This window comes from Ruditapes philippinarum, unplaced genomic scaffold (genome assembly GCF_026571515.1).
Source record: "Ruditapes philippinarum isolate M1 unplaced genomic scaffold, ASM2657151v2 ctg5408_1_1_1_1, whole genome shotgun sequence".
In the NCBI taxonomy this organism is placed as follows: domain Eukaryota; kingdom Metazoa; phylum Mollusca; class Bivalvia; order Venerida; family Veneridae; genus Ruditapes; species Ruditapes philippinarum.
In genome coordinates, this window is record NW_026860200.1 from 46607 (window position 1) to 59607 (window position 13001).

General features: G+C 33.4%; 1 protein-coding gene across 1 annotated transcript; it reads right to left on the bottom strand.

Moving 5' to 3' along the window:
- Positions 1-2890: 2890 nt before the first annotated feature.
- LOC132759218 (NADH dehydrogenase [ubiquinone] 1 beta subcomplex subunit 9-like) lies at positions 2891-11064 on the bottom strand (the record flags this gene model as incomplete). Its single annotated transcript, XM_060750949.1, is given in 3 exon segments — positions 2891-3048; positions 8535-8590; positions 10925-11064. Coding segments are annotated over 3 exon segments (316 nt in total), but the record flags the coding sequence as incomplete, so codon positions are not given.
- Between the last annotated feature and the right edge of the window lie 1937 nt (positions 11065-13001).

Here is a 13001-nt window from a genome sequence, read left to right on the forward strand (position 1 = left end):
AAATCCATAGGGAATTGACAATCTGTTATGTTATTTTATGAACTTAAAATTAGTTTTGTTTAGAAGATTTACTCTTGAATGCATTGTTCTCTACTATGAGATTAACTTTAAGATGATAAATAGAAGTGAACTACTTTTAACTAATAATTTTGTGTTTAAAAAAGGAACAAGTATACACATTATAGAGTTTTAATATTCATTAGAAATGTTCATATGTAAATGAATTTTGTAATATAAACCAAACTCCACAGGGGTTTTAGAGAAATTTTTGAAGAAGAAATAAAGCATTTACATGCAGTTGTTTTGTTGTTTCGATATTCAAATATATCGCACATAATAAAAATATCACTATTTTTATATTGAAATAGTTATAATTAAAGATGCATGTTAAATCTAGTTGATGCTGTTGTAAGTTTTAACTAACTGTGTTGCAATTTACAAGTTGAAATTCTTACTTATTCCTTTACTTTGAATAAATTGACTGAAAACCAACTGTTTGTTTTTCAATTACAAACAAGATCATGTTTTTCCTTAAACATGTATGCTTGCAGCCCTGATTTTTTTTCAGTAATCAATTTTAAAACCGTACACCGTCCCCATGTGTCCTTTGTTAAAATTACATAAAAACATAAACACACACACTTCATTACTATCCATCACAATTATGCAAATTTATTAAAATCTATCCAGGGATGACACAATTGTTGACCAAGCAAAAACATCAATCTATGATGAATTTCCTTTTAAGTCAAAGTGTGCCCTTGACCTTTGGGCTACAGTTCTAGATCTGGCATGCCACAATATTCTCAATGTGCTACATATTCATACAAAATTATTTTATTATCCATCCATAAATGACAAAGTGATAAACCAGACATTGGTGGGATGGAATGTCAGAAAGACTGATGCTACAAAAATTATATGCCTCCCATACTTGGGGGGGTGGGGGGGGTTAAAAACACCCAAACTTCTACTTATGTCAGTCACACTTTAAGGGCACATCTTTAATAAGAGGGTCTGTCATAGGGACTGATTTGTGTAAGTTCTACAACTTTTCCTACCTGAAGATTTTGAAATAAGTTCTGCACAAATGTTCACCATGTGTCATGCACAACACCCAGACCTCGTTCACCAAGGTTAGGTCACACTTAAAGGTCAAAGTTTAACATGGTCTGTATTTTCCTTGTCCAGAGAAAACTTAGAAAAGTATTGGATTTTCCAGCTAAGTTTTAAATATAAATAAATGACAGTGCGAGGGAGTGCACTGCAAGAGAACCATAACTTTGTCTTAAATAGTTCTCAAATTATCTCCCTTTATGTGCTCATCATTAAGGATAAAATGTTCTTCTACTGGCACATATACAGGGGTTATTTAATCATATTACAATAATAAATTTTTTGTTGCATGTGCATATCTATCATTCATCAAGATTATGCTCTGAAAGTTTAGATTCATCCCTCATACTTTTGAAATAATACTATTGTGTGCTTCATGTAAAACTTCCCTTAGGCAGAGGACGTTAGGAATTCTTGTTACAAATTCTTGGTACATAGGCAAGACTTTCAAATTCTTGGTACATAGGCAAGACTTTCAAAATGCATATAAATCTTTGAAACAATAAAACTAGTGGTCTTCAACAGAAGTTCAGATACAAAGATCTCTACTATGCAGGGTGTCTGTGGCCGAGTGTTTAATCATTAATGTCATCGACTTAAAACCAGTTGATTTCCACCGGTGTAGGTTCGAGCCATACCAGCTTCTTTGGACTCTTACCTAAGAGATAACTATCCAGCTAGCTTTTACAATGTCGGTGGTTCTACTGAAGTGTATTTTACAAGTAACAGTATTTTATTAGTGGTTTACTTTACTGTTGAACAAAGCTACATACTAAACATCTAAACTCAAGGATGTTGAACTTTAAAGAAGATACCTAAAACAAATTCTTTTAGTGTAAACACATAAAATAATGACAATGTTGGCTCGATCAGCGTGAAGTTTAACACTTGTTAAGAACATCAGAAAGCTGCAAAATAAGTAATCTAAAAATCTTGTCTCTTGACAAGTTTCTAAAATATCATCCTCCAGATTCATGCTAATTTTCATTTTGAAAATGTATTTAACAGTAAAATGTTGTTAAGTGAACAAAAAAGTAGTTTACACATTGCAAATGGCACTTTACAATCCATATAAATTACATAATACAATGTATGCAAAAATAGCCCTTGCTAATGCAGCTGAAATATGGTGATAAATACTGCAAAATCAGTCATTAATTGTACATATAATATGTTAAATTATTTTTTGAATCTTTAAACTTTTTTTTCAAAAATCATATTATAATTTTTCTCAAGTTTGATTTTCTTGAATATTTTGGCTCATATGGAGGCATGCAGCTTTAAACCACTATTTTTAACCTCACATGTCATACTTAGTATGAAACAGATGTGATAATGTTCTTGCCATCTGAAAATACACTACCAAGCATCAATTAAAGCAAATTTGGTTATTATATGACCCAGTGTAAGCTGAGATATTGTTTAAACAAATAGCAAATAACAACACACAATAAAAGTGTAAAATAATTAAGATCTAAAGAGGACTTTCAGAATTCCTTGATCAGGCCAGCTATAAGTAAAACGTCTAAGAAAAGGAGTCTACAAGCAATAACAAGTCAATTTTAATAATTTAATCAATAACTTCAAAAACACAATGAGTCACACATTTGTTTTACACTATCAGCTCACATAGCCCTTCACAATTCTATCAAATTGTTATTTGGCAGTTGTTGTTGTTGTTTTTTTAATGAAAGAATGTTAATATCAATGATTTTTCAGAAAGATTGTTAGACTGTATCTGTTCAAAAAGCACTTTTGTTAACACGGTTGTAGAGATTTAAGAGTTTTCAATTTAATTCTTTCTTTGATTTTTCATATTCTTCTATGTAATTTTGCTTCACGTTCTAAAAATTCCCTCTTTCTCACATCACGCTTAGCGAAGTATTCTGGAGGGTACTTAGCCTTCTCTAGTGGATGCCATCCATCAAAAATCTAAACAAAAGAAAGTTTCATTTAAATATAATTAAACTTTCTGTGTTTTTAACCAATCTCTTCACAACTTACAAGAGAGTAAAATAAGAACAAAGAGCTGTCGGTAGGACAGCAATGCTCACTATTCTTAGTGCTTGATAGTAAAAGAGCCTTGATAATGTAAACTTTTCTAAGTTAATAACAAAAGGACAAAAAATTTTCTTTAAATCCATGTTTCAGTTATTAGGCCTTGGAGAGAGTCCTATTATATGCTTCAAAGAAGAGTAATAAAATTTCAAATTTGTTTCAATAGAATATGAAAATATCTGAGGTTGTATGCAAAACTAAATGTAAATTTCTAAGTTGAAAAATGGGCATAATTCTGGTCAAAATGCTTGATACAGTTACCTCCTCCTGTCTAAAGGTTGGGTTCATGATGGTGAACAGCTGTGCAAAGTTCAGAAAGCCATATGTCAATAGACTTTTTTGAAAATATTTGAGGTCTTACAAAAACTTAAACATAAGTGGTAACGCGGAAATGCCGACACCAACAGCTCGGGTGGACTACAATAGCTCTACTTATTTTATCGAATAGTCGAGCTAAAAAAATTACAACGTTGGTGTTGTAACAGTGTACAGTGGATGTACTGACTGTCATAGCTCTTCACTGATGGCAAATAGTATTCCAGGGGAAAACAAAGTTTCATTAACTTATATGCCAATAAGTATGAAGACAATCCATCCCTTATTTACAGTTCTCTTTTTCTTTCTTAGGAAACCGAAGCCTGATTACTCAAAATAAAAGTATTTGTTGCTGTTTGTTTTGAAAATCAGAAAATTGTAAAAAAAGAACTTACATGTATAATGCGGTGGGAAACTTGAGTTACTAACTGTATATAAATCATATTTAACTATTATATTATGGCAGTAAATTTTCCCCTGTACCACAACTACTAAAAATTTATTTGTTACATGTAGTTTAATAAACAATATAACAAGAGCTGTCACAGGAGACAGTGAAGCTCGACTATAAAAATACGTTGGACGCAGTAAAGGAGAACAAAACTATGAACGAAAAATCAATTATATATAATTATGTGTTAAGCTATAGTAACAAAAAAACATTTGTTAACATAAATTCCAAGATCAAGGGAATAATTATAGAAATAGTCATGCTAGAGTTATGGACCTTGCCACACAACATTTGTGTAATGATAAGAAATATATTTGAAGTTTGAAGTAGATACCTTAAAAAGTAAAAAAGTTACAATATTTTTTAAAGAAAATCCTAAGTTCAAAGAGAGATAAATCTGAAAATATTGCTATAAGAGTTACGGACCTTGTCACAATAAAATTAATTGATGATAAGGAGTTTTGAGGTAGATACCTTTAAAACTAAAAAAGTTATAGTAAAAATATAACAGTTTTTCTAGTAAAAACAATCTAAGTTTATGGGGAGATAATTCTTTAAAAAATATTGGTGCTAGAGTTATGAAGCCTTGTCACATAAGATGTGGATGATGATAAGGTACATATATTTTGAAGTATGAAGTTGATCCTTTAGAAATAAATAAGTAACAGTAAAAAATAATATTAAGGAAAACTCTAAGTTCAAGGGGATATAAATCTGAAAAAATTGGTGCTAGAGTTATAAACCTTGTCACATAAGATGGGGATGATGATAAGGTACATATATTTGAAGTATGAGGTTGATCCCTTAAGAAATAAAGAAGTAACAGTAAAAAATAGTATTTTTTGATGAAAATTCTAAGTTCAAGGGGAGATTAATCTGAAAATATTGGTGCTAGAGTTATGAACCTTGTCACATAAGATGGGGATGATGATAAGGTACATATATTTGAAGAATGAGGTTGATCCCTTAAGAAACAAGAACCATGTCAACATGGCCATCCCCCGCCGAATGTGTTTGCTCATTGGAAGAATGTATATGTAGTAGAGTAGAATAATTCCATTTTAAGAGGTCTTTTGGTAATGAAAACTGATGGCTATAGTGATTACAGATTTGAAACCTATGTGAATACTGATGGCTGAAAATAACAAAGGGCAATAACTGAAAAATAATGCAGGGTAGGTTATCATTCTTGTGTGCTGCATCCCTCCTCAGTAAAATCTATCCACCTATGAAGTTTCAAGTTGATACCTCAAATACATTTTGAAAAAAAATTGAATTGAAAACTTAAGTATGAAAAATAACAAAGGGCAATAAATCAAAAATTATAAAAGGTAGAGTTATCATTCTTGTGCACTGCACACCTGAGTGAGATCTAAGAACCTATGAAGTTTCATAATGATATCTCAAAGGCCTTTAGAGTTATGCTCTGGACAAAAATTAATTTTGAAAAATAAAAAAGGGCAATAACTAAACAATTATGCAGGGTAGAGTTATCGTTCTTGTGCACGCCACTCCTCCTCAATGAGATTCATCCACCTATGAAGTTTCAAGTTGATACCTCAAATACTTTTTGACATAAGCTCCGGACAAAATAGTATGAAAAAGAACAAAGGGCAATAACTCAAAAATTGTGCAGGGAAAAGTTATCATTCTTGTGCACAGCATTCCTCCTCAATAAAATCTATCCACCTATGACATTTAATGTTGACATCTCAAACACTTTTGAGTTAAGCTCCACTCGGGTGAAAAATTGGGTATGAAAAATAACAAAGGGCAATAACTCAAAAATTATTAAAGGTAGAGTTATCATTCTTGTGCACTGCACACCTCCTGAGTGAGATCTATGCACCTATGAAGTTTCATTTTGATATCTCAAAGGCTTTTTTAGTAATGCTCTGGACAAAAATAATTCTGAAAAATAACAAAGGGCAATTAACTCAAAAAATAATGCAGGGTAGAGTTATCATTCTTGTGCAATGCACTCCTCCTCAATGAGATCCATCCACCTATGAAGTTTCAAGTTGATACCTCAAATACTTTTTGAAATAAGCTCTGGACAAAATAGCATGAAAAAGAACAAAGGGCAATTACTCAAAAATTGTTATAGGGAAGAGTTATCATTCTTGCGCACAACATTCCTCCTCAATAAGATCTATCCAACTATGACATTTCATGTTGATATCTCAAAAACTTTTTGAGTTTTGCTCCATTCAGGTGAAAAATTAAGTATGAAAAATAACAAAGGGCAATAACTCAAAAATTATGAAAGGTAGAGTTATCATTTTTGTGCACTGCACACCTCCTGAGTGAGATATATGCACCTATGAAGTTTCATGTTGATATCTCATAGGCTTATGGAGTTATGCTCTGGACAAAAATCAATTTTAAAAAAAAAACAAAGGGCAATAACTCAAAAATTATGCAGGGTAGAGTTATCATTCTTGTGCACTGCACTCCTCCTCAATGAGGTCTATCCACCTATGAAGTTTCAAGTTGATAACTCATATACTTTTAGAGATATGCTCCGGACAAAAATGTTGGACGGAAGGACGGAAGGTCGGACGGAATGACGGACGGAGACTATTTCTATATCCCCCGCCGCCTTTTCGGCGGGGGATAACAAGAGCCCGGTTTGAGCCGGGTGATGCTCCCCGAATAGGTTTTGGACACAGGAAAGTACACCTCTTGTAGTTTCAGAGTTATGTCCCTGGAAAAAGTTCAAAGTGCAATAATTCCAAAACTAGGAAAGGCAGAGTTACTGTTCTTTGCATTGCACTTCTCATCACTGTGATCTATCAACCTACAAAGTTTCTTGTTGATATCTCTTATGGTTTCCGAGTTATGTTCCAGACAACTTCAAAAAGTAAAAATAAACAAAGGGCAATAACTCCAGAATTAGGCAAGGCAGAGTTATGATTCTTGTGCACTGCACATCTACCCATTGAGATATATCTACCTACAAAGTTTCATGTTGATATCTCTTATAGTTTTACAGCTATGTCCAGTACAAGATTTTTCTAAAAGGGGAGATAATTCAAAAATGAGGCTTAACAGAGTTATGGTTCTTTTGCACTGTACTTATACTCAATGAGATTTATCTACCTACAATGTTTCATCTTGATATCTCTTATAGTTTTACAGTTATGTTCCGGACAAAGTTCAAAGTGTTGAAATTAACAAAGGGCAATAACTCCAGAATAAGGACAAAAAAAAGTTATTGTTCTTATGCACTGCACATCTACCCATTGAGGTCTATTTACCTACAAAGTTTCATGTTGATATCTCTTATACTTTTAGAGTTATGCCCCGGACAAGATTTTTCTATAAGGGGAGATAATTCAAAAACCGGGCAAAATAGAGTTATGGTTCTTTGACACTGCACTCCCCCTCAATGCCCTTTACCACTGTATGAAGTTTAAACATATTATCTCCGAGGGTTTTCAAGTTATGCTCCGGACAAGACAACGGACGGACAGACGGACAAGGCGCCGACTTTATGCTTCCCCGAAAGTTTTCGGGGAGCATAATAAAGAAGTAACAGTAATAAATAGTATTTTTAAGGAAAATTCTATGTTCAAGGGGAGATAAATCTGAAAATATTGGTGCTAGTTATGAACCTTGTCACATAAGATGTGGTTGATGATAAGGAACATATATTTGAAGTTTGAAGTTGATACCTTTAGAAATGACAAAGTTAAAGTGAACTAGAAATGTGTCCATAGGACACGGGTGCCCCCACCATGCCACTGTTCTGTCAATCTTTTTACTAAGTCAAGGGAAATAACTCTTGAAATACTGGATAAATCCACAAGCGAAACCCCAGGTGCAAATCTAAATATGCTGAGCAACCTGCCCATAAGGTCTAATGACTCCTATGTCAAATCTTTTTTGAGTAACTTGCGACACAAGTTGAAAATTGCAAAAATTTTCTAAGTCAAGGGCAATAACTCTAAAAATACTTATTAAATCCAGACGAAAATACCTGGTGCACAACTGCACATGCTGATCAATATTCCTGTGAAGTTTCATGACTCTAGGTCAAATACTTTTTGAGTTACGTGCGACACAAGTTGAAAATTGCAAAATTTTACTAAGTTGAGGGCAATAACTCTGAAAATACTATAAATATCCAGAGGAAAATACCCAGGTGCACAACTACACATGCTGATCAACATTCCTGTAAAGTTTCATGACTCTAGGTCAAATACTTTTTGAGTTACATGCAACACAAGTTGAAAATTGCAAAATTTTACTAAGTCAAGGGCAATAACTCTGAAAATACTAAAAATATCCAGGTGCACAACTACACATGCTGATCAACATTCCTGTAAAGTTTCATGACTCTAGGTCAAATACTTTTTGAGTTACGTGCGACACAAAAGTGAACGGACGGAATGACGGACAGATGGACGGACGGACAAGGGTAAATCTAAATGCCCGCCACTAAAGTGGGGGCACAAAAATATTTTACTGCACCAAAACTTTAATCTGAAATCTGGACGCGGACACCAACGCCGGGGCGGGTAGGACATTTCTCCATATACTTTGTATAGTGGAGCTAAAATTGTTTCTGCTAGAAAATCTTGACACTTACATAGTCCGGATCTGGTGGTTCTCTTCCATAAGCTACTCCACCTGGGGAATGGGGAACTGTAAACAGAAAATATAACAAGAAATGTCAGAAGAAACAGTCCACGGGAGAAGACAAAATTATGAGAGAACTAGAAATGTGTCCATAGGACACGGGTGCCCCCACTGCGCCACAGTTCTGTCAATCTTTTTACTAAGTCAAGGGAAATAACTCTACAAATACTAGATAAATCCACAAGCGAAACCCCAGGTGCAAATCTAAATATGCTGAGCAAGCTACCCATAAGGTTTAATGACTATGTAAAATCCTTTTTTGAGTAACTTGCGACACAAGTTGAAAATTGCAAAAAATTTCTAAGTAAAGGGCAATAACTCTAAAAATACTATATAAATCACGACGAAAATACCTGGTGCACAACAACACATGCTGATCAACATTCCTGTAAAGTTTCATGACTCTAGGTAAAATACTTTTGGAGTTACATGCGACACAAGTTGAAAATTGCAAAATTTTACTAAGTCAAGGGCAATAACTCCGAAAATACTAAAAATATCCAGACGAAAATACTCAGGTCGCAACTACACATGCTGATTAACATTCCTGTAAAGTTTCATGACACTAGGTCAAATACTTTTTGAGTTACATGCGACACAAGTTGAAAATTGCAAAATTTTACTAAGTCAAGGGCAATAACTCTGAAAATACTAAAAATATCCACATGAAAATACCCAGGTGCACAACTACACATGCTGATCAACATTCCTGTAAAGTTTCATGACTCTAGGTCAAATACTTTTTGAGTTACATGCGACACAAGTTGAAAATTGCAAAATTTTACTAAGTCAAGGGCAATAACTCTGAAAATACTAAAAATATCCAGACGAAAATACCCAGGTGCACAACTACACATGCTGATCAACATTCCTGTAAAGTTTCATGACTCTAGGTCAAATACTTTTTGAGTTACGTGCGACACAAAAGTGAACGGACGGACGGACGGACAAGGGTAAATCTAAATGCCCGCCACTAACGTGGGGGCACAAAAAATTAAAAACAAAATACAGTCAAACGTGTATTAAGCGACCGAGTAAGGGAAACACCCAAAACGGTCGCTTAATGAAACGGTCTCTTAAGACAGTCAGCATGATATAAAAGTCAAAATTTATAAATGACATCTTTCTTATGCGGTGGGAATGTTTTTCAACTTCGTTTTTATATACATGTTGAATAATAAGTACGCTCCGATAATCTAAATGGATGCAAAATGTAAAAAATAACTTTCTGATATTTATTGACAAAACAGTTTTGATCCATTACGTACATGTTTGACATTTTTCCAGAATTTTTTAACTTCTCTGTTGATTCCAAAACGAAACCCTTATTAGTGAAGATGTTTTCTGTTGTGCATTTTTTTCATTTGAAATATACAAACTACATCTAATTGTTTAGATTAATTTAATTGCTGATCAAGTTCAAGGTCAATTCAATGCAGTCTAAATGTCAACAAGCGAAGCATATACACCATCTCAGTAGGGGTGGAGCCTTGCATTGTTTATCCGATATTATTGGATAATAAACATCACTTAACTTCATACGCTAAAACGATTGGGGAAATAGAGTTTTCTACACGTTTATTTGTTGTGTTTTGATTCAGATTGTTGACACTTGTGACATTACGAGGTGGTGTTCTCTAAAAACACAATTACTTGACAGGTAAAAGTGGTTGTTTAATGAAAAGATTTATCTCAATAAGGTGACTAATTAGCGGTCGCTGGTAGCATTGAGCAAAATTTGCTTAATACATTAAAGATATGATAAGAAAGAAAATGATCGGGGGGAATTTAAAGTGGTCCTTTAAGACAAAAGTCGCTTAATACACGTGGTCGCATGGGCAAGTTAGACTGTAAACATATTTCTGTATCAGTTTCAAGAGAGCACTCAAATGTTGAACAATATTGCACCACCTAATATGTGAGCAATTATTTGAAGTAAAGACTTAAGAAGGTACATGACTTTTTAAGGTTATATGGCGACTTTCCAGCTTTACTGGCAGAGGAAGACCTCTGGTGCCAGTCTATGCATTTTTGGAGACAAACAGGCATCTGAGTAGAACCACCGACATTCTGTAAGCTAGCTGGAGAATCTACCTTACAAGAAAGAATCCTTTAAGTTCCTGTTGGGATTAAAACCCACAGTAGTGAGGGACAAGAAGTTGTAGCCAAAAATTCTTTCTTGTGGTTTGGTGTAATAACAACACAGATTGCTCATTTATGACAGTTCTGAGATTAAAAATAGGTGATATGTACTACTAAGGATGTCAACAGAAATGCACAGGTTGCATCAATTAGGACTTTTACGGCATATAACACACCAGCTATAAGCCTTTAACTTACATTGTTTTGGCTTTAGAACTGCGTAATTGTGCAATTCCCTCAAACCATCCTCGTAAGCCTTAATAGCATCAAACTTTGCTAGCTGTTTGTTTTTATCAAACCTGTCTCTGAGTAAAACCTGAAGATAACGCTGCTCTAAACTGTAATAGAAAAGAAATAAAATTAATATCATGGACCATTTCAATTTATTTGTTTAACTTGTTTAATGCTAGACTGTTGGGTTTCAATTAAGTCACATCGTCACTGTAAAGCGGCGGCACAAATACCCAAATACACCCAAATAATTAGCAACCCCAGCTGATTTTTGAACATTTTTAAAATGTTATTTTATATGACAGTTGTATATTAATTAGAGCTTTTCAGAACTGTTTCCCTTTTTAAAATATTTTGAAAAATAAAAAAGTTATGACAATTTGAAATTTTGCTAAAACCGCAATTTTCTTGAAAATTTCCACTATATAATAATTTTATGAAAATAAATATCTCGCGAACGCGGCATAGTCAATTTGGTCACGGGTCACCAAATGACATGCAAAGGTATCCAGACCTAAATTCTCGCTAGTCACATGATAATTAGGGCAGCAATGGCAGTGAATTTTATGAGATGTGAATCCACTGATAAACTTTGAGGCATTATTTCATCAATCTAACGTTCTGTGTTCAAAAATATAGACTGAAGTGTCCCAAATATATCTAACTACCTGTGTTAAAATAGCTTTTGTCCAGATCATGCAAATTTATTGAATTACAACATGACATAAATATGTCACAGTTCTGGTTGACTTTCGATATGGGATTGGCTTTAGCGAACAGGTCTAGCAGTACTATAAAACCAGTATGCTAAAGTCTCTTTAGCATCCCCTGTAAAGGTTATATTATAATTGGTGTTTGGTCTTTACACTTCCTGGATGTTTCACCCCTAGACGTTTCACCCTCAAAACCCTGGTCTTTTCACCTCCATTTTTTAAATTTGATAAATATATGAAATAAGTACCATTATGGGTTATAATATTATATATAATATAACACATACTTGCAAACAATTACATTCATGATATAAAGTATAGCGAAATTTCCCTGGAAAAATAATTATAAATATGAGTTCTGAAAGAATTTCATCTATAAGTCTACATGTGTATATTACTTCATTTTTTTATGTTATCCAAAAATTAAATACCATAAAAAAATATTGATTAATTAAAATATGTTTTTATATAACAGATAAGAACAATTAGAAGTGTGAAAGAATTTTGAATAAAGCATTAGAAACACTGGTTTATTAATTAATTAGCACCTTTACAAGTGTGTTACTTATAGTTCTCTGTAACAAATTTGTGAAAATTTAATTGATTTGTCAGATCAAATACCTTTTTTAAATAGAATAGATTAAAGAAAATCAAAGGCCAACAATTGCAAAAATCAACTGCATATTTGATATAAATTAGCACCTTTAACAAATGAGTAACAAGCAAATGCCTTTAAAACACACAATTTTTTTTGTCAATTTTCATATTAATGTATACTTTCACAATGTCTGATTCTGTGTATCTTTGTGCTTCTTGCTCTGAATTTGTGTTAGATGACGATTTAGCAGTTTCTTGTGATGGATGTAATTCTTGGCAACACATTGATTGTAATTCAGGTGAGTGATAATAGGAGGTGTAAAGACCAAAGGTGAAACGTCCAGGAGGTGTAAAGTCCTGAAATCTTATAATTTGTGACTTTCCAGCGTTTACTGGTCAGGAGTAGAAGAGAACCTCAGGTTTATTTTTGCGTATGTTCAAGAAATTTGGCATACACAAAGAATTTACTTTTTTTTTTAAATATCAAGCTGTTTTCTAAATTCTATGTTTTCTTTCCAAACAAACTTCTGGGTAATTTTCAAAAAGTTACAACAAACATGGACGATTTGTTTAGCAATGGGTACATTTTTAAATGCACCAGCAAGTACATAATACACTAGAAATACACTAAATCTGATTATTTCAATATCCAAATTAAATCATTAAGTCCGATAAGTCCTTGTAATTTTTTAGATACCCCACCCACCCTTACACAAAGGAGCAAAATGAATTGT